Source organism: Micropterus dolomieu, linkage group LG04, assembly GCF_021292245.1.
Source record: "Micropterus dolomieu isolate WLL.071019.BEF.003 ecotype Adirondacks linkage group LG04, ASM2129224v1, whole genome shotgun sequence".
NCBI classification, from domain to species: domain Eukaryota; kingdom Metazoa; phylum Chordata; class Actinopteri; order Centrarchiformes; family Centrarchidae; genus Micropterus; species Micropterus dolomieu.
In genome coordinates, this window is record NC_060153.1 from 30,550,273 (window position 1) to 30,573,171 (window position 22,899).

Below are 22,899 nucleotides of genomic sequence, written 5' to 3' on the forward strand. Positions count from 1 at the left end.
TTTATTTAAAATGTTCCATTTGTTTCCAGTGAGATACTGATTTTATAAAGTGACCTTGCTGCTGTAGACTTTACTTTTGTTGCTGCTCTGAAAACAGTTATAATAAAATATTAAATATGATTACTGTTCTGAGTTTGTTCTTTTTTAATGAAAAACCAATAAGAGTAAAGATAAAGAACAGAACCAATAAATAGTACCAATAGAATGGAATCAATAAAATCCCAACAATAATAAATAATAAATTCAGTATAAATGGCAGCAGGTAAAGACAAAGTTTATAATAATTTACCACTCATAGTTAACAAGTCCATCTCTGGGAGGTATCTCTAATTAATTTAATTTACTATTTATAAAGATTAAACATGACAGTTAGCTTTAATCTTGTTATTTTTAACAAGACACCAAGATTAAATATTTTACAGCAAATGTATATCAGTTCCACATATCGGTCATCGGTCTAATTGGTTACTAATAATCGGGATCAGCCAGGAAAAAAACATATTACAGATTTTGTTAGTACATAAACATACATAATCATGCAGACGACACTTATTTACATTACAATATCACCAAGTGACTACGGCCCCACACAAACACTAGTCTGAGCATGTCAATGATATCATGATTGGATGTGACAGAATGTCCTCACAGTTGATTAGTCAGTTAGTTGATTGTTTGATTGATCGACTATATTTTTCAAGCAGAAATGCCAAATTTCATATGTGAGGATTTGCTGCGTTTCTGTGTTTTAAACTGAATATCTTAAGTGCTGCTGTCCTGGACGTTGTCGAGAAGAATATTAAAGTCAAAGTCAATGCAGATGGTTTGGCAAAGTTATCAAAAACGTTTTCACCATGACCTGCAGATATTAAAAAAATAAATAAACGAAATGGCGCCTTAATTTCTTGGGAAAAAAGTTCAGGAACAGCTAAAAAAAGGCACAGCTAAAAAATGATGCACCAGCCAAAGACCTGATGTTTAATACATCCACGTTCAGTGTATTAAAAGCACTCTGAGGCTGTGACTTCAACGCCACAGTGCAGACTTAAAGAAGTGCAAACTAAATAAGCCTAAACTAAAGACACTGTTCATTATATTTCTTATCAAAGTTATGAAGGTTTGAGGTCTCTGGAGAAACATGACAGCCAATCCAAGTATCAGAGAAGTAAGGGACGTGATCTGCATAGGAAGATAAATTATATAAACCTGAAAATAACTTAAACAGAAATAAAAACTAAAACAGAATGTCAACAAAACGGAACTGAAATTGAAATGACAACTGTAAAAAGTCCCAAATTCAGGAGTGTCTTGTTTTTGTAAACAAATTCTGTGTTTATTTGGTCTGTGGACGTGAGGCAGGAAACAGCTTCCAGATACCGTTAACTGATGGCTTGTGGTTAGTACAAAAAAAACACAGATGAAAAAACATAAACAAGACATAAAAACTGTAACAGAGGATACAGCATTGGAACAATGTGAGAGAAATCATGAAAATATATATATATATATATATATATATATAAAATATATTTGGTATAACGGAAAAACAGCTTTTGTTTAATTTGCTCAACTATAAGTTACGGCACTTCCAGAAAACCCTTGTTTTTAATGATACTATTGACCATTAACTGAACTAATATTCTAACTTAAGTAAGCTAAAACCACAATATTGCAATAAACACTGTGTTTAACCAGTCCAAACATGATTTCCTCTAAATTGTAGGACGGTCATGAACTTATATATCCATGTAAACCTATAAAAGGTGGAAGTGGGTCACACGGAAGGTTGCAGTTACTTTCTGAATACAGAGTTACAAGCTATTGTGCAAAAATCCTTCACCAGTGACCTTTTTTAACCTCTTCGACACGGTAATGAAAATGTTTTGGTATATAAAGCAGACCTGTCCTTTAAGCCCTGTTTAATTACTGTAAATGACCTGATCTGTGGCCTGAGGTTGGCTCATATACTGTGTGTGTGATTGTGTGTATAAATATAAGAAACCTAGGCCTGTTTCTGGCATAAGCACTAATGGAAAATAAGGGCCCCCCAGTGAATCACCCTCATCACCCTTTGTTGACATGTGTTTTTTGTTACTGGAACCACTTAGAAATAAGCAAAAATATTTTTGATTAGCTAACAATAATGACACCCTTACCTGTTGTAAGAATGTTTAAAGTAATTTTTCTTGTAGGGCCATCGGCAGCAGGAAATATGTGCGTTGTATCGTAGTCTCCATCTGTTGAGCACAGTGTGGAATAGTAGGCACTGATCGCACAGCAGCACAAAAGTATGAAAGAATTATTGACCATGTTTATTACAGCCTCAGATACTGGATGTATTTAATTTCTGTGTCAAAGCTTTTGATTAATTGATTGCTGTCTGGATGAAAAGAGAACTTTAACGAATAAAACAAAAAGCTTTAAGTTGTTAAATCTTCTGATACAGCAGGATCTAACTTTAACTTCTACATGAGCCGTTTCACACATTTCAACATTATACTGGGACCTAATTTGTAAATCAGCGACTGCTTTTACTTTAAGCAAACCCTGTTTCTGCTGGGAACATGTTGTGTCAACAGGACTATTTCAGGAAGTCCTCAAGTCCTTAATCATCAATCATGGCTGATTGATTTTCTGAGTTACAGAAGGGGTATTGTTATGCACATGTGCATCTACCCTCATGTTATAGCCAGGCTCAAGTGCCCACAATAAAAGAGAGACACACCAAGAATACAGTTAACAAAATTAATCAAATCAAATTAAACTATATTAGAAGAAATTAAAGAACCAAAGTAAATTTACTCAACATTGTGTGTTGAAATCAGTAATGGGCCTTTCAGACCGACTGCAATGCTGCGCCATGAAACCCATTATTTTCGGTGTCTTGCGCCACACCAGAGCGGTTTGGCCCAAGTGTAGTGCAGCGCACTGCCTGACGACCTCGCGTGCACGTGTGGTCAAGTTTAAAATAGTTTAAAGTTTTGTGCTAAACCCAGCGGCCAGCGCAGCGTAAATCGCTTTCTGTCTGAAAGGGCCATAAGTCAGTGAGGTGTATGAGTAAAAGTGATGGATGAACATTAAAAATAAACTCAGAACAACGTCACCAAACCAAGACGTGGTGTGACTGCGGGAAGGAGCTGAGAGTTTCACGATCCTGTCCTGAGGTTGTCTGTGTTTTATTTTTTTGGCCATGCCTTCTCTGTGTTTTGATTTTGGTTTCTCTGTTTCTGGGTTTTGGTTCTTGATTCTGAGTTTTGGGTTTTGTATCTACTTTTTAGTTCTGTCATCTGTTGAGTTTAGTTGACTGTGCGTTTACTTATTGATCAGTTCGGTATCTGTTATTTAGTCTGGGTTATTATCTGTGCTTGTCTTAGTTCCGGTTTTATTCTGTAATTGTTCTGTCTAATCCTAGTTTCAGTCCTGCCTTACTCCCTGCCTCTGCGTTTAGGTTTTGTCTATTATGTTCCCTGAGTTATAGTTGGTCGGTGTTTGTCTGTTTACATGGGTTTCTGTTATTGTCTGGGGTTAGATTCTTGTCTGGTATTTTGTAACATGTGTTCTCCCAGTAATCTGCCTGCCCGCCAGTCTCTCTGTTTTCCCTGCTGTCTGCCTGCCTGCCTTGTTAGCCTTGATCCCTGTCACCTGTCTTGCTCCCGCCTTGCTCGTTAGTCCCTGGTGTATAAATGTTTGTTTTTTCTGTTCAGTCTCCGTCCGGTCATTGTTGCAGGATGTGTGTACTACCAGTTGCTTCACGTTTGATGTTACCAGTTTCCTGTACCTGTGAGTTTTGTTCATGCCTGGTGTATTTTGGATTTATAAACCCTGGGTCTAAATTTCTGCTCGCAGTGTCATGCGTTTGGGCTCTCTCCTGCTTTGCGCACCCAGCGATCCTGACAGAGAGAGTGATTACACTATAGTCAGGACTTTAGTACTGTAGGAGCCACACAGGTGTTCCAGAGCAAACTAGTCAGCCATCTGTCGAGCAAACAGAGCTAGTAAATCCCCAGGATTACACCATGGTTCATCACACCTCATATGACTAATGCAAATGTTTTTGTTGTATAATTAAATAGCATATACTTTCTATTTTGAGGAGTTTGTTGTGTAATTAGTTGTGGGAGCTGTATATTCATATTATTCATTTTAACATACTGCAATAGAGGCTACTGCTGTAGGTAAATCTTTGTATATATTTTTGCCACCCAGAAATAAACAGTTTTATCCTGAAAGCCGGTTTGGACTCTGCGGTCACTAAACTGTCCGCTGCTTGAACTATAAAGGTTTAAAGAGGATGAGATTATAGCTATGTTGAGCAAAGAACTCATCCCAAAACTCAATTCTTAGTTTTTTGGGTGGGGATATGGTGGGTAGGAGAAGGGATCCACCTTGTCTAGAGCTGGCAATGGGTGTACTCTACGATATGCAAGTTCTAGCATCAAAGTTGAATTGTGTAATTCATTAAGGAGGCATTGAGTGTATAAATGAAGTTCAATCAAGGAGACTATGCTAGGCTGCTCATTCGTTCACATTTCTCACACTCTTCTCCTGCTTTCTTTGTAATCACTATGGGCGTTAACTCTTCAGTTAACTAAACTGTCTCCATCAGCCAATCATATCATTGCATTGACATGCTGTAAAACTCTTAAGTGTAAATCTGTCCTCCTCTCTTCTGCTCTCAGCTGTCATTTTATTGTGATCTCTCGTTGTGCTATTCCACCTGATTCTCTCTCTCCTGTCTGAACAATATTATTGAGGTTAGCACCAGAGAAAGACTTTTCACAGTTAGACTCCAGCAACGTGAAGCTTCTTCATTAAACGCACGCCAATATGAGGTTAGAAGCTGCGGCGTCGTCAGCTCCGGGCATCCCGGGGGAAGAATTTTTTTTAAAAACAAACAACAAAAGGCCGAAAATTGAACTTTACTCGCTTAGCTAAGGTTACGTGCGCGGGAGCGAGAGAGATTGTTATTTATTCTCCTGCAAATTAGCGGAGAATAAGATGATCCAGCTGTAGCTCTGTGTCCGTCCTCTCTGCTCCACCAGAAGCCGTGAGCTGCAATTAACTTGTGTGGATTTGTGGTGAGTTTGATCACCTGATAGGCAGAGGAGGCATTATACATATTTAATTTCAAAATCTATGTTTGGTCCCCCCCCCCCTTTCCTAATGGAAAGTTTTATTTCGCATTGCCTTCCTGGCTCAGGAGATTTCAGAGCTGGCTCATATTAGGAGGCGGTTTACTAAGTGACCAGTCACTCACACACTCCACATCAGTCGCAGACAAAATGTAGCCTATAGAAATATTGAGGAGGGGGGGGGAACAAAAAGCTGGTCGAGGCCGGTGCAGCTGCCTCTTTTGTGCTGCTGTTCCTTCTAGCTGCAGGCAGCAGTGATGGTGTCTGCAGCAGGGTGGGTACATCTAATGTAGGCCTACTCTTAATGTCGCTTTTCCATTCAGACCTTTTATAACTTAACCAGTCTGTAATCTGCATTTTGCTTCATTAACCAAAATGAGCTGTGATCCAGGCTGTGCGCGCAGTCACAGATATCAAATATCTTCTCAGTTAAAGGCTGTATGTTCTACTAATACAACTGAAATCTAGTGAGCGCACACTATGGCACTGGTGACCCTGTTGGAAAGCAGTCTGCGTCGCATTTTCACAGGCCGGCAAGTGATACACTTTCACTTTCCATTAACGGCGCATTAAACGCGTCTTTAGTCTCTGCAGAACAAATGAAGACTGCACACTGTAAGATCTATGTCAGACGATCACTGCTTTGATTGAGATATATCCTGTTGTTCAGAGCATCGCTTTGGACATAAAACGGTTTCTTTTCTTTAATACACAGTGGTTACTATTTGTTTCATAGAACTGAGAGAGAGAGAGAGAGAGAAAAAACACAAACAGTCCTGTAGCTAGTTAGCTAAATGCTAAAAACACTCCAGGTACTCGAAGTGCGACTTGACTGCTCCCGACTCCAGTCCCCTAACGCCCGCCCCCTTACAAATCTACGCCAATCAGACACAAGAAACCTGAAATGAACACAAACATCAACCAATGAACGCCCCTAATCCATGTGTTACACGATTTTAGATCCCCGGGTGCAGCGGGGACCAATTTAAGTGCGAAAAAACATCGCTGATCCGCTGTTAGCTACCGTCAAAAAGATATTAAATGGCGATATCGTACCAAATACGTTTACTCGCCAATATGGCGAAATAAAGTTATAACTAAATAAAATTGTAACGCTGCATCATTAACAAAAAACTTCTAATCTGTTTGTAGCCGACGTTAATAATTAACGTGATGGCAGCCAGCGGGACGTAAATGATTACGTTAAACGACCACCACAAGTTTGGCAAGTGAACAAACGCTCATTCATCTTTTCATAACGAACGACAGTCGGAGTTAACCTCTCGTAGGTCGTAGCTGAAGCAAGAAGCAAGCTAACGTTAAATGGCCAATGCTGAGTTAAACATGTTCACTAACCTCAGGTCTGTTTGAAGTCACTGTGTGTGCAACTTAAGTTAAGGTGACCAGATTTCTGAAATGAAAACCGGGGAAATTTTTGATTTGGTGGTCAGTATATCATTAAAAGATATGTTTATTATATACATTAAAAATGGGGACATTTCCGGGGACGGCTCCAGACGGGGGCACGCCACCAAAACCGGGGGACTGTCCCCTGAAAACGGGGACGTCTGGTCACCCTAACTTAAGTCAGATCAAGTCAGAGTCTCAAACTTGAGTCATCCATCTCTGCCATGAAGTCAGGGAAACATTCAATAATTCAGAGACAGGGGTGTGATTCACAAAGATGGATGGAGGAAATATCCAAGCTGGAGATACTGTTTATATAAGGCAGCGTATACAGTAGAATAAGTAGAACACCAACACAGACTAAAAGAATCACCATCTCTGACCGGTCCAAACTTAACCCTGCATGATCACTTGGCTGTGAAAACAACACTAACATGAAGTAGCTTCACCTTTAAGTTGATATGATGAACTTTGTAGCAAACACATGCTGATTTCGACATCCAGCAGACACAGAGAAACATTATCATTCATTTGCAGTTGTGTTTCTGGTCACCTGGTGAATGTGAGTCCAATATTCACTCTCGTTTTTGTTTGTTTTTTCTCTCTACCATCTCCTGAGGGAATTACCTGTAGCTCTATGTGGCTGTTAAATACTCCGCTATGTTCTTGTTACAAGATGCCAGGTACATTTATTTGGGATTTTACAACAGGGTTGTATAATGAGATGAGGTTTGCAGTTCCCTTTATGCTACTCACAAAAGCAAACATTATGTACAAATATTATATACAAAAATAAAACTATTTTGACCTGTATATTTCCTGGTGGAATTGAGTGAGACAGACTCAGTCATGTGATTAATCTTTTGTGGTAGAGTAATGAATGCAGTGGCTATAGATTTAGGCCGCCATGTTGAAAACAGTCCACAACTAAACACCGCCAACTCGCCCAAAACTTCACATTTACTAACATAGATATTTGTATGCATGATCTAAGCAGCTTAGCTCAAGGAGGTTACCCGGCGGGCTTTTAAGAAAGTTTATACATACAGAGAACTTCTTTTTAAATACATGCTATAACTAACGGACCCGGCTTCCAATTGAGACCTGCGTTTATTTGCCACACATTTATGTAGCCGCCTCTGTGTGGTTTTATTCAGCCCTTAAAACTCCTTCAGCTGACACCAAAGAGCAAAAGCAGAACGTTCTCCCTGGTCTACCTTTTGTTATTTCATGTTTTATGTCATTGTGTCATTTATTCTCCATTTCCTGTTGTACGCCTAGTAGATTATGTACTTATTTTGTTTCCATCTCGTTTCGGTCTCTTCACTCTTGTCTCTGCATGGATCTCCATTCTCTGTTGTGTTTTAGTCCTTGTCATTTTTTGTTTGTTCCTTCCTGTTTAAGTTTGAATTTTTCTGTCTCTTGTGTGCTCCCTGATTATCAGTTTAGTTTCACCTGTCCCTTGTTAGCTCTAGTTTAGTCTTACTATTCCCCTTTGGTGCAGTGCCGAGGATTAATTTCTCACAGCCTCTGGGAAGAAGCTGCTCTGTTTTCAGGTGTCTGTCTGCAGTTAGATGCCGGGCAGAGAGCGTACAGTGGGTTTTTCAGCTTTTTCACTAAAACACTGTGAACAAAAACGAAAGGAACTGTAGAGAGGTGTAGATAGAAGTACTTATGTAATCCATTGTTAATATAAAAAATATTACTGACACTTTCAAATGTGTCTACACACGAGGCGTTACTGTTGTCTTTTTCAGTTGTCTGCCTCATTTGGATATTCATGAGAACTCATTCACAGTCAACGAATAGGCCTGTTTAAGTTTGAAGTACTAAAACTGGGAGACAACTGTTGCTAAATTGACGCAGACTCACTGATATTTCACTGGCTTATAACGACAATGCTGTCTGCCCAGTGAGGCGTGTTCACATCATGTGTCCTGCTCGGTGAAAGCAAAATGTTTGGTGCTTCACTGAGCGTGCCTGTTGGTGTGACCCAAAAACATAATGCAAAAACCCTGTGGCCGCTATTCACCTGCAGCTAGGAGTGAAAGTACAATGGAGCTGTTTGCTTCTTTTATCTCATCAAGACAGGTTTAACTTGTTTGCTGCTTTTAAAAATATAGAAGATGCATTTGTTGTTAATGTTTAATTTGTAACCACCAGTATCAGAAAGAGAGAAAATGTATGGATCCAACTGACTGAGGAAAATGATTCACTCCTCAGAATCAGTGATGTGCCACAAACGGACAGGTAATATGTAATGGACAGGTTAATTATAAAAAATGTGACAGACCGTAAAGGGCAGTGACTAAAAGGGATTTTATTCACATGGTTATAAAGTATTTCACATGGCTGCAATAGACATTCTGGAAGTCGTGAGCTTACGTCTCACTGTTGACTTGTTTGCTGTGCATCTATGTTGACTGTTGTACCACTCTGTATTTTACAGTGATGATTTCATCTGCGACTGATGAAGTGAAGAACCTGACGGGCTCTGAGGGAGGATCCATCACTCTACCTGACCCTGTTGTGGAGTTGGGATTTCTTTCATTAGGAGGAAAGCCTATTGCTATGGTGACTGAGAGGAAAATCTCAATATTGGAGGAGATTTATAAGGACAGACTTCTCTTGAACAACAACACTGGACTCTTTACACTCTCGGGCCTGCAGAGGACTGACTCTGGGATTTATTATATTGACTCTAAAAAGGGAAGAGTCTTCACTAGCTCTTATAAACTCACTGTGTATGGTAAGTCACATTTCCTTTGCCTGTGTATTTGTGACATCATTGCTCTGTTTAATCTCCACCAATTTCTTCTCCAGAGTCTGTCCCGACTCCTGCAGTGAAGGTAACAAGTGTGAGCGCTGACAGCTGCACCTTACTGTGTTTAGTGGAGAAAGCCGAAGAGACGTCACTGTTGTGGTACAAAGACGAGGAAATAGTGAACCAGAGCAGCTCTGCGCTCTCTCTGCCTCTCACAGTACACAAGCAGGACTTCAGCTCCTCTTACAGATGTGTGGCAGCCAACCCTGCTGAAAATAAGACTCATGCAGTCCATGTTGCCACATCCTGCAGTGGACAAAACAACACGGAGATAAACACAAGACATCGTAAGACCGATTCTAACACTGAATACAAAAGTAATATTCTCATATTTTAAAGGATCTTGTAATTGGTTCATGTTGTTGACTGTTTTTTGTTGATGTCGTGTGTTTTGTTTGACAGATATGATGGGAATTGCAATCTCAATAGTGGCTACTGTAATTATTATACTTGTTGCCTGTAACATCAAGTGGAAATATTTTGACAAGAGGAGAACCAGACAAGCACAAGGCAGGTATTTGTTTTAGTGTTTTCTTAATCTCACTGCTTGATTACAGATTTTTTTTTTTTTGATTATAGATTTTTATCCAGATTTTTTAGTATTTTATATATAGCCCAGGGCAGAGCTCCCCATGCTTCAGAGACAGCTGTAATAACACAGGATAAGAGGCTTATTCCCCACTGTTTGTTATCATGCCTCTAAATATTTTGGAGCTATTGATAACATCGTTAACATTCAGCCACTAGATGTCACACTTCCATTCCAGTATAGAAGAATGGGGAACAGGATGGGACGGTGAAAATCCACTCCCGTGTCCCCCTCTAGTTGCCAGTTCGTTGGACAACCTGTATATTTCCTGGTGGAATGGAGTGAGACAGACTCAGTCATGTGATTAATCTTTTGTGGTAGAGTAATGAATGCAGTGGCTATAGATTTAGGCCGCCATGTTGAAAACAGTCCGCAACTAAACACCGCCAACTCGCCCAAAACTTCACATTTACTATAGATATTTGTATGCATGATCTAAGCAGCTTAGCTCAAGGGGGTTACCCGGTGGGCTTTTAAGAAGGTTTATACATACAGAGAACTTCTTTTTAAATACATGCTATAACTAACGGACCCGGCTTCCAATTGAGACCTGCGTTTATTTGCCACACATTTATTTATTTATTTAAGTCTGTGTGGTTTTTTTCAGCCCTTAAAACTCCTTCAGCTGACACCAAAGAGCAAAAGCTGAACGTTCTCCCTGGTCATCCTTTTGTTATTTCATGTTTTATGTCATTGTGTCATTTATTCTCCATTTCCTGTTGTACGCCTAGTAGATTATGTACTTATTTTGTTCCCCTCTCGTTTCGGTCTCTTCACTCTCACTCTCTGTTGTGTTTTAGTCCTTGTCATTTTTTTGATCTCTGCCTGTCATATCACCAGCCCGTTGCCCATGTTGTGTTTTTTCTAAATTAAAAAAAAACTCAACCTGCTCTGCCTCTAATGTCTGAATTTGGGCCCAAACCCCTTTGATTTCCTGCTAGCAGTCATTGCGATACCTTCTTTTGTTGTTGGACACTTGGTACTGGAGGGAAGCCAGGCACTTCCAGCCATTTCTGTTTTTTCCCCACACTAAATGGAAAACAGAGACACACGATACCCATGTCGTTATACTATTATAGAGATATAGAGATAAGCAAAACATTCATTTTGGACCCGTCAGCATTTTCAAAATAATATACACAGGAAAAGTGATCTTTGATTTTTTTCCAGTGAACAGAAGGTACTTTCCACATTTGACTGTGGTTGTATGTAAATGGAGCTGAGAGATGGGTTGGGATTACATTACATCATTGGGTTGATAAAAGACCATTTGAGAACTTCCCTGAGCATGTTTTCTCGGGTGGTTTCCACGTATCGGCTCCCAAAATGATTTGTATTTTTTTAGACATTCACCTTATCTGCTTTTTTTTCTTGTAAAGTACTTGATAATTTTATCTCTGTCGTGCAAAACTGGGGTGAAATCACTGTTTGAACGGAGCCTGACTTTTATTCACCAAACTAAGAATGTTTAAGAATAAGAGCCTTATGAGTAAAGGAAGTTCTTTGCTAAACATTTATCAAGCGACTTCCTCGCACTAACAGTAAAGTGTACGAGGAAGCTTTCAGAGCAGCTCTCAAGTGATCACACGATGAATCACATTAATGCACAGACTGGAATAGACAGTCAGATTTAAGGATGTACCGTACAGCCCATTGTTTGTTCTTTTAAAAACAAATCTAGTATTTTTCTCAGTGATTTTCGTGTTAAAAGTTTTTTGGTGTGAAATCATTAATCTCTCCAGTAATGTGAAATTAACTATTTAATTTATATCTTCTGCTATACCTTTATATCTCCCCCTTTTTATCAATCTAATTTAATCTATCCTGTCTATCTCTTTCGGACTCTATATAAGGTTATACAGGTGCAACTCAGAAAATTAGTAATTAATTAAAATTTTGAGCTGCAGCTGTCAGACTGGGCGTTCATCAAACTTTGCCATCAGGTTTCAAATCCAAATTAAATTCCAAAACTAATAGGATGTGTGTGACAACATGAATATAATTTGCAGTAGTGGACAGGTGCAGCTCCAAAAAAAAATGATTTCAGTTTTTTTAGATGCACCTGTATATCGGTCATCTAGGATCTACTCTTCACCAACTTAAAGGTTCCCTGTAGAGTGTTGTAAACTGGACTTTAAATATGTTATTGAACAGCTTTTGATGATTCTTAAATCTGCAAACAGGATTAAATATTAAGGATCCAAAACTTCACTTGAAGCAGTTTTATAAATAGAGGCGTAAAAACTATTGTCAGTGTTAAAGAACCATCAGTGTCACTGTTTTAAAGAACTGCTTGGTTAAACTTAACAGCGGCCCCCTTTGTATTTATGGTGCTATTGTATAACGTCAATGTACTTCCTGTTGACGCACGAGTCACATTTGTGGTGTACAGTACTGTGAAAAAGAATTTCCCCGTCAGGATGGTTTCCTGACCGGCCAAAGCTTTGGGGCTTCCTGTGTAGCTCCCAGATAACGAATATGAGACAACAGTTCAGCCAATGCTTTCTGCCTCGTTTGCTCTCTACATGGACTGTTTACTTTGAGAGCAGATCAAATACATATTAAACATCTACCAAGTACACATACACATGTTGAGTCATACGAGGTTTGTGTGTCTGTATATGTAAGTGCATCCCTTTCCTGTCACTAAAACCAGCATGCAGTGCATCTTGAAAGTTTTCACAACGCTTCCACGTTTTATTATGTTACAGCCTGACTGTAAAATGAATGAAATGTGTTGTTTTCCTCAATTCTACAAACAATACCCCGCAATGACTACATGAAAGAAGTTTGTTTGAAATCTTTGCAAATTTATTAAAGGGGCAAAAAAAGCAGAAAGTATTCAGTCTTTGCTCAGTACTTTGTAGAAGCACGTTTGGCACCAATTGCAGGCACAGGTCTTTTTGAGTATGATGCTACAAGCTTGGTACACCTATATCTGGGAAGTTTCTCCCATTCTTCTTTGGGGGACCTCTCAAGCTCCATCAGGCTGGATGGGGAGCTTCGGTGCACATCCATTTTCAGATCTCTCCAGAGACGTTCAGTCAGTCTGGGCTCTGGCTTTTAAAACTACAACTCTTTCATATTGTCATTGTGGGATATTGTTTGTAGAATTTTGAGGAAATAAATGAATTTCATCCATTTTGGAATAAGGCTGTAACAAAATGTGGAAAAGGTAAAGTGAATACTTTCCAGATGCACTGTGTGGTGCAGATAGTTACTAGTGAGACATTAACTGTGCATTAATATTACTCACTTTTGAAATTTCCATCATTTCACCAACAGTTTTGGCCACCTATCATAAGGTGGAGTAGGACCTTAAACCTTGAAGTTAGATTGTGTATACCTGTCTGACTCCCTTTTTCAATGAGATAAATGTTTTCCTTGGTCATGTGCTAGGATAGCCTGAAATGCATGTTATGTATGTGCATGTTGCTTATTTGCTACGCATGCTTTTATTAGTGGAAAACCATTTATTTGACAAATTCCAGTCTGGTTTCAGAGGCACAGAGGAGGGGTCGGTAACCATTACTATCTAAAGAGCCCCTGTTGGCCAGAAATAAAATTATTGATATGATTATTTGGCTACGTTGCATTTCCAAAGCAATGTTTTGGTGCATTTAGGTTCCAGGAGTCACATTCTACCAGTTAAACTGACTTCAATATCAAATCAATAATTTAAGCTAATTATGTTTTGGTTTGAAACAGGGCATTCAGTGTTTTGTCCAAATAGCTCATTAAAAATAATGTGTACCAAACTTTGAAGGCTACAGCTGTCATTTCAATGTGTCCTTTTACATATTTAATATTTAATTTAGGTAAATATAAGATGGATTGGACCTCCGTATCAGAGATACCAAATATTACAGGACTCGGATCAGCATTTTGTATTTGTGAAAAGTGTCTGGATGTCTCAGTTTTCTGTATTTAAATCACAACAAAAAGGTGACTCAAAAACTCAGTTTTGATCAACATATCACTTCTATCCATAAACCATTCCAGCAGACTGAAGACTCTAGATAACTAAGAGAACTAGATCAAAATTCTGCTGCTTTACTAACTAAAGTCAGTGTTCCCATATTGCCCTGGTGCTGGCTTCTTCACTCAGGGCTCATTTTAACAGGAAGCCAGAGTTGTTGTTGTTCTTGAACAAGTTTTGCTTGTCTTTGATATTACTTTCACGTTTTGCTTTTTTTGTAAAGCACTTTGTATCTCTAAGTCTTTGCCTCTTTGCAGATGCAGTGAACAGAGGATCAGATGTAGAGTACAGTGATATACAAATATGTGAAGACCGACGCAGTCAGGTTGGTACACAAATACACCCTTAATTGTAATGATGATCCTAAACAATTTGGGTTTTTTTTAATGAAAATCACAGCACTCATGCACACAAGGGTGTAGGTTTCCTTTCAACATTGGAGGGGACACATTATGCTGATGCACCCCCACAGAATTTTATGCCATTATGTTATTTCTTTTTTAGGATCTTATGCAGCAAAATTTCTGAGCATGAATGGAGGATGATTCCCCTAAAAAGAGTTTCAAATATGGGCTATGTAGCATACATTTCAAGCTTAGATTGATTTTATTTTACCACAGTGTAATATAGTCATAAAAGAGGGTGTTTTTACTGACACTGTCCTGATTAATTATAAATCTGAGGCACTGATGAAATCTAACTCGGGACGCTGCTTCTGACAGGGTCGATAGTTTGACTTTTGCAGCCTACTGACAGATAATAGCACTGTACAATAGCAAGTTTGTAATTTGTGACGCTGAAACTTTTACCATTATAGAAGATCAGAATAGCCTATACAAATCTTATCATTTTATTTCTATTCTTTTTATTTATTTTTCTTCACTTAGAATCTAAAATAACGTGTTAATAGGATACTGTGTTGAAACGTGTGAGCGTCATAATCAAACGATGCACAAGAGCTGTATCAAAAGACAGTTTTATCATCACTATTGGCTTTAATTTAATTCAATTTATGGTGGAAATATATTTATTTATGTAAACATACTGAGTGCAAAGGCAAAGAAACAGAGTTTTGGGTCCAAACGCGAGACACGGAGAGTCACTGGTTAATTTGCAACATTAACCGCAGATAAGGCTGACATGTACCTCATGGCAGGCAAGGATCCAAACAAAGGTAATAATTCCAAAAGAGGAATCATGACTCTACAACGGGTAAATGTCCAAGAATCTAGCAGAGGAAACAAATACGCTGAGACAAGCAGATACAAACGATGATGACACGACAGAGACTGAACAGAGCGGCCAACTATTTAGACAAGAGCGCATTAGCAGGGCGGGCAGGCACAGACAACATAACTCACCAGCCACTTTATTAGGTACACCGGTTTAATTGCTTATTAACACAAATAGCTAATCAGCCAATCACATGGCACCAACTCAGTTCATTCAGGCACATAGACGTGGTCAAGACAACTTGCTGAAGTTCAAACCGAGCATCAGAATGGGGAAGAAAGGGGATTTTTAGTGACTTTGAACGTGGCATGGTTGTTGTTGATCTACTGGGATTTTCACGCGCCACCATCTCTAGGGTTTACAGAGAATGGTCGGAAAAAGAGAAAATATCCAGTGAGCGGCAGTTTTGTGGACGAAAATGCCTTGTTGATGTCAAAGGAGAATGGGCAGACTGGTTCTACATGACAGAGAGTCAACAGCAACTCAACAAGCAGATGGGCTACAGCAGCAGAAGACCACAACAGGAAACTGAGGCTACAGTTCACACAGGCTCACCAACATTTGACAACAGAAGATATAAAAACGCAGCCTGACAGTCTGAGTCTGGATTTCAGCTGCGATATTCAGATGGTAGGGTCAAAACAACATGAACAATGTGAACCATTTCCTGTGGTGTAATGGTGTGAGGGATATTTTCTTCCTCAGTACCAACTGAGCATCGTTTAAACGCGACATCCCATGCTGACCATGTCCATCCCTTTATGACCACAGTGTACCCATCTTCTGATGGCGTCTTCCAGGAGGATAATGCACCATGTCACAAAGCTCAAATCATCTCAAACTGGTTTCTTGAGCATGACAATGAGTTCGCTGGACTCCAACGGCCTCCACAGTCACCAGATCTCAATTCAAACAGAGCACCTTTGGGATGGGATAGAACGGGAGATTCTCATAATGGATGTGCAGCCGAAAAGTGTAAGACTATAGCAGGACTAGACACAGAGACATGGACTAAACTAACAGAAGAAACACAGAACAGGTGGCAGGTGAAGATTGAAAATATAATGGAATATAAAGCAGTGAGGCTCTCAGGCCTTTTGTATTGCTTTCAATTCAGACTGTTAAGCGTTAACACAACCGGTTAACAGTTACACGCAAAGTCAGTCAGTCAGTCAGAACTGAAGAAGTCCTTTGGATGAGGGACGAAACGTCTTCCAGTATCTTCAACGAATGCCAGTTGCCTTTGATTTTAACCTTCGTTGGATAGTTACACGCAAAGTTTGTGTACCCTAACAAATACAGTGACTGGAAACCTACACGCAACAGTGGTAATATTTACATGTTTTGATCAAAATTATTGCCAGTAATAATTTAGCTCTAATTCTATGTCCTTCCTTGACCGCCATCTAGATCAGCACGGTAACGTCTCTATTTGATCTTACTCTTAAGTTCTTCCACTGGGACCCGAGTTCCAGACAGATAACTTCCTCTGGCTTCGTTTCCAGTGAAAACCACTCCCACTCACATTCTTCATGCCATAGCTCACTTCCCTTTGTTTGTGTTTTCCAGGGAGAAAATGTACAAGAACCATCAGGAAATGCTGATCACTCCAATCTGAAAACAATCTATTATAAGCTGGAGGCTCAACGCTTGGTGCCGATTTATACAGACACTACGGATGTTTATGAAATATAAACAACAATCTTCCCAAATACACGAGAAACTGAGAAATTCTAGAGACGGGGAAATATAAAGGTCTTGATATTCTCACATCGACACTGTTTGATGAATCCCTTTCATTACTTTTACATGTGTTGTATTGTTTTTGTTGTAGTGCATTTTTTTTTTACTGAATCTTTGTCTCACATCATTAACGGTTACTGTGCGACGCTTGATACAACAAGCTCATAAATTTCATCCGTTGCCAGGTTATAGCCACATTTTAAGGTCATACTGCGATTTCAAAACAAAGTGTGTTGTCAAACCTTTCAGATGATAAAGATGTGGCGTATGAAAGCATTGTAGATGCTATAAATAGCATCCCTGATGAACTCCCCACCCACACTTCTCTATTTTTTAATGGAAATTAGAATCCACAGAAGATAAGAGAATTAGACAAATTAAAAACAACCTGTGTGCTGAGCAACACAAAGTACTCTGTCCTCTCTGTCCCCGTCCGCCATCTGTCGTTCAGGTGACAGTTATGGTTTGAGGCCTGCAGGCAGGTGCAGCAGATACTGTAATCTAAGAAAAGGGATTTGTTTTATTTTTTTTTTTCCCACAGGAAGGAGGAACAGAGACAGACAAGTCCCCACATTCACACGGTGGCCATTGTCCTGTCGTCTGCTCAGGGTGGGAACCGTGATCACTGTCGAGTTAAGCCTGTGCGACAATGGCAGTGGGAGCAGTAGTAATAACAGTAGTTAATGTAACCAAATTAAAAAGTGCCGACCAATCAGGACTCAGGTTTTTGTCATAATCCAGCCCTTTTTCTTTGCATGTTGTGCACTAGTCAACATGTTGACCTGAGGAACTGCAGTTAGTGTGACTTGTGGCTGCGTGTTGTCGCTTACATGTTAACTAGTTATCTAGTCCAGTTACAGGAAATCACACAATCCAGCTGTCAACCAGACTGTAGTTGTAGAGATCGGAGACTTCACCTCATCACTTTTACTGAGACTCCCTCCTGCCACCTACTGACACTTTATGAGCCTGACACCCACTCACTGGTAGATTTTTCAGTCATTTCATGTGTCTCATTAGTTGCTTAGTGGCAAATATGACACACAGTGCTTTCAGGTGTTTTATTTAGAAATTATAACAAAAGGGTATTATTTGGTAAAGTGTTAACCTGTCACAATGCAGACACCAGAAAACTTCTAATTTAACCTGTTATTTTTACCATTGTGTTAAATCATTGACACAATTGACATTGATCATTCACATTAGTTTTAAAAAATTGTTGCAGTGTTTATATAGTTCTTAGTTATTTGTACTTGCATTTAACTGCAAGTGTACATTTTTAATTTTTAACATGATTATTAATAATTATTACTGATTATATCAGTTTAATATAAGTGTGTGTATATATATTTTTTTTTAATAGCACAATTCTTCTCTTTATGTAAATGTTTTTATTTCACACTTGCTTTGGCAATCTTAATGTTAGCTTCCCATGCCAATAAAGCCCCATTTAATTGAACTGAAATATATATTTCACTCTGCTGAGCTTGACATTTGTGGTTCAAAGTCAAAAGGATTCATGTTTTGTGGTCCAGATATTGCCATCCCTAAAGCTATAAAACTCCATGCTCCTGAAAACTTCTTAACATATGTTACAGGTGCATCGGATTTTATTTAGCTGCAATTGTGCACTCTTTCATCATGTTCTCTAACTTGATGAACAGCATGTGACAATTCATATTGTTACAAGGATTTAATTTGGATTTGAATCCCGATGGCAAAGTTTGATGAATGCCATAACTTACACGTGCAGGTTTTTCTAATTTCTTGCCACTGTAATTCACCTGAAGTGTTTCTAAAAAATGTCCATGTTTTATTGTTTCACAATTACTTTTTTCATATTATTTCTGTCCTTATTACTCATGGGAATAAACATACTTCATCATCGCCATCATCATAATCATCTATAAGATCCACCATTAGGTATGTACAAACCCCAATTTAAGAAATGTTGGAATATTTTCCAAAATGCAATAAAAACAAAAATCTGTGATTTTGTTAATTCATGTGAACCTTGATGTAACTGACAAGTAAAAAGAAAAGATTTTTACTGACCAGCATTCTGTTGTATTTAATTGTATTTTTGTAAATACAAAGTAAAGTTAGAATTTCATGCCTGTAACACACGCAACAAAAGTTGGGACAGCGTTTTGATTGAAAAATACACAGAATGTTCTAGTAACACCTGTTTGGAAGACTCTATGAATTTATTTATTTGATGTAATCTGATGCTGTGTGTGTGTGTGTGCGCCTTACTCTTTCAGCTCGGCTGCGTGTCAGCATTTCCACATTAAAAATGAATAAGTGGTCGTTCAACTCATTTTTAAGAACTTCTCATCACTTCAAAAATCAGATTCATTTATTTAACATTTTTCAATATAATATAAAAAAAACATATTTCAAAAGTGTGCCAAACATTGTTCAAAATTAACTTCATGAAGCAAGGAAACAAAAAATCCACGCCATAAAGTGTGCTGAAACAGTGACTGAAAGACTGAATCTCAATATAGCTAATGAAACACCCCCGCATTACAAAGGTGGGGCGGTACATGACCAGTCTCTGTAATACAACATAGCTACTAACCTAAAATAAACACATATTAAACTTAATTTCAATATCCCATATATGCTCATAATATTGAGCCTCACATAAAAATGAAACCCATTTATTTTAACAGCAGCAACAGGATGTGTGAAACAGACTTTGGAGCAAAAAACAAATAGGCCTAAGCTTACTGTCACGTCTTAAAAGTACAACAAGGACGCCTACAAGGCTTTGGTGCTTCAGCCAGTCTCCGTAGGACGATATCGGTGTCCAAAAGCATTTTGGATTTGATTTAATTTGGGTATGCTGATTTTACTGTGTGGTGTGTGTTAATAACCTACTTCTGATCATTGACACAGAGTACAGATGTGGTGTGCAGTCCACGTATACAGCGTAACCTCGAGTTAACTAACCTGCTCGGTGCAGTTTAGAGGTGCAGTATAAATTGCCATGGCAACAGACCTCGGGTAACACCTATCCACCTTTTCGTAGTACGGGTTAATCGAGACGTTACACCTTTAGATCTGATCTTTAGAAGATCATTACATTAAAATTACAATGCAATGTATAGAATATCAGGACTCCAATATATGTTACCATTACAAACGTATGCACCCTAAAATGCTAGTACACATAATCCAGCATGATGTGTGTCTGCTGATAACTTGGAGTCCTCCATGGTATCATCTTGAGGACGTTTTCATTTAAGTCCACCTTGCAGCAGTTCCTCAGCCAGCCGAAACATTTGGCTGCCAAGTAGAGCACTCCAGCACTGAGGAGAATTTTGAACAAGCTGAAGCCGCCACCTCCGTTCCTTTTCTTGGGTTCTTCATCAAAACCTAGAGACAGAAATCAACAAAGGGTCAAGCAACAATTAAATCTGTCCTGTCATGTTTTCCTGCATTTTATAAGCTGGACTGCTTTTTATAGGACACAGCAGTGCTGATTTGAATTCTGTGATAAAGTGGCAGCAGATAAACAGTATGTATATAGTTTGTTCAACTACGGGTTCACTCTGGTGGTTACTAGTCTTTTTTGATAAACTATGCACAAACTTTGTTTCTTTAATGTTAACGGATACTGAGATATTCATCTAATGTTTACCTGGTCGCCTCCAATAGGACGGAGATGAATAAAATTTAGTTAGTGGTGCTCACAGCATTGAAAATTACATTTATAAAAATCAACACCAACCTTCCTTTCCAGACATAATGCCCCCCTTTACTGAATAATCCACAGACCACAATGTTGGCACGTTTTAAAGGGACTACTTCTTCAGGATTAGGTAACTCCTGAAACAGCATGTTCTGTGGATTACCCATTGTATTGTATTGGAAAAAACTAAAACTAGTATGTGCATGGCTAGAAACGACTAGAGATAAGAGAAAAAATTTAATTTGGGTGAACTGACCCTTTTATCACTGTAGCTAGTCAGACACTCATATTGCAGTTGTACACTCTGACGTCCACTTTTTGGCATTCAAAATTCCCTTTTATTAAGATGAGACGTTGCTCACGGGGGAATAATCCCACTGCAGAAATGCAAAGAACTGTGAGACACATACAGAAGCAAATGCTGACTGAACATTTACCTCTATAAGGATTCTTCCAGCCGGACAGCCAATAACTTGGCCTCAAATCTCTGGCTTCAGGCCACATGTGTTTATATTGCACTTCACTGTAGTTAGCCACAAGTCCACTGTTGTGTGAGGTCACATTAAAGACGTATTGCACTTGCTGGTCATAGCCGAAGGGCTCCATGTTGACATCTAGCTGCTGGTTGAAGGCTTCTGAGAAGAATCGTAAGTCATTTCTTTGCTCTGTTCTTGCTGTACATCCACTGTAGGTCTGCACCATGTTGAACATTTGCTGGGCTGAAGGTTCTGGGTGGTGTATCTCTTCTATGTGGTTAGACTGAACCACCTGTAGGTCTCCCCAGTAGCCAATGTGGGTGAGAAACGTGTCGAGATCTAGCTGCAGGCTCTGCAAGGTTTGAATCAGTTCAGAGCTGATTTCATAAGTCCTGTCAGGACTGAACCTCCCAAAGGCAGCTCCGTCGTGCTCGGTGACATACACCATCTCCACCACCCTGGTTCTCACCTGGTAACTGATGATGATGCGGTCTATGTTGTAATTACTACAGTTACCATACAGTCCGTAATTTTCCCTCACATATGTTGGGAGGTTTGCAGAAGCTGGATAGGTCTCTGTGTTCAGGTTGCCAACTTCAAAGTATGCAAGCTGGAGAGAGAGATAAAAAGAAAGAGAGGGGGAGAGATAAAGATATGTATTTGAATGCGATGGCTGGTAGAGAAAAAATGTAAGCTAGTAGACTGTCAGGTTTTACTTTTAAAAAAAAAAGGAGAATGGTCATAATTGAAGCTGCTTGGATATCCTGAATTTTATTCACTTGCGTGGGTAAGGTTCCAAAACACTTTGCATTATGCAGCTGGATGGTACCTCTTTGTGTAATGTATTTAAATCTCAACGCCCCTACTTCAGCGGGATCTCTGTTTTAAACTTGTAGTGTTCAAGACTAAGCTAAGATAACCCTGATGACATCATCTCAGGTTTAACAAAGCTCCTGCAGAGGATGAAAAGACATGATACACCTGTTTTCACAGGCTGTAGTAGGCTACACTGATTTTTATGTAAGTTGAAGTGCAAGGACCGCAATAAAAGAAAGAAAAAAGTCACCACTTAACAAAACATATCACAAACCTTTCTCTTACTCTTGCTCTTCCTGGGCCTGTCCAGTACAGGCAGAAGTTCCTCAATATTACCAAACCGGTGGAAGCCGTAGACGCCATTCTCTGGTTGACAATCTGACACCAGCTGGGGCAACAGACTCTGATCACTCACTCACTTCTTTCTTACACACATACATTGTTCAATCATGTTTTTATCAACTTAGAAATATAGCAAAAATTCAATCTATGTTAACTTTTAAGGACACCGAGACCATTTTACACGCCTTCATCTCATCACGCCTGGACTATTGCAACAGCCTTTTCACCTGTTTAACCCAAAAAATCTATTGATCGACTCCAGACTGTCCAGAACTCAGCTGCCAGGCTTTTAACCAGAACAAAGAAATATGACCACATTACTCCTATTTTAGCTTCATTACACTGGCTCCCAGTATGTTTTAGAATTGACTTTAAAATTCTATTGATCACTTTTAAAGCTCTTCATGGTCTCTCGCCTTGTTATATTTCTGACCTTTTAGTCCCATACGCACCAGCACGTACCTTGAGATCCTCGGGCAGAGGTCTGTTGTCTGTTCCAGAGTCTCGACTGAAAACTAAAGGGGACAGAGCGTTTGCTGTCAGGGCCCCGAGGCTCTGGAACAGCCTGCCCGAGGAAATCAGGTCGGCTGAGTCAGTGAACTCTTTTAAGTCCCTTCTTAAAACATACTTTTATAGGAGAGCTTTTCCCGATCTTATT

At 39.2% G+C, this 22,899-nt stretch overlaps 2 protein-coding genes across 4 annotated transcripts in view; one reads left to right on the forward strand and one right to left on the reverse strand.

Annotated features, from left to right (window-relative positions):
• Nucleotides 1-18,898, forward strand: part of LOC123970455 — a 37,490-nt gene extending 18,592 nt beyond the window's left edge. The window contains exons 2-7 of the mRNA XM_046048499.1: nt 3,728-3,780; nt 8,989-9,288; nt 9,363-9,650; nt 9,766-9,873; nt 14,189-14,256; nt 16,734-18,898. Of these exons, the coding sequence (XP_045904455.1) occupies nt 3,728-3,780; nt 8,989-9,288; nt 9,363-9,650; nt 9,766-9,873; nt 14,189-14,256; nt 16,734-16,859 (943 nt within the window). The 3' untranslated portion in view covers nt 16,860-18,898. The remainder of the gene's footprint in view (nt 1-3,727; nt 3,781-8,988; nt 9,289-9,362; nt 9,651-9,765; nt 9,874-14,188; nt 14,257-16,733) is intronic.
• Nucleotides 18,899-19,248: 350 nt separating this feature from the next.
• Nucleotides 19,249-22,899, reverse strand: part of LOC123969960 — a 5,761-nt gene continuing 2,110 nt past the window's right edge. For all 3 annotated transcript variants that reach the window (XM_046047756.1, XM_046047754.1, XM_046047753.1), the window contains exons 3-5: nt 22,174-22,287; nt 21,045-21,693; nt 19,249-20,291 (exon numbers count right to left, since the gene is read on the reverse strand). In XM_046047756.1, the coding sequence (XP_045903712.1) occupies nt 20,077-20,291; nt 21,045-21,693; nt 22,174-22,287 (978 nt within the window). In that variant the 3' untranslated portion in view covers nt 19,249-20,076. The remainder of the gene's footprint in view (nt 20,292-21,044; nt 21,694-22,173; nt 22,288-22,899) is intronic.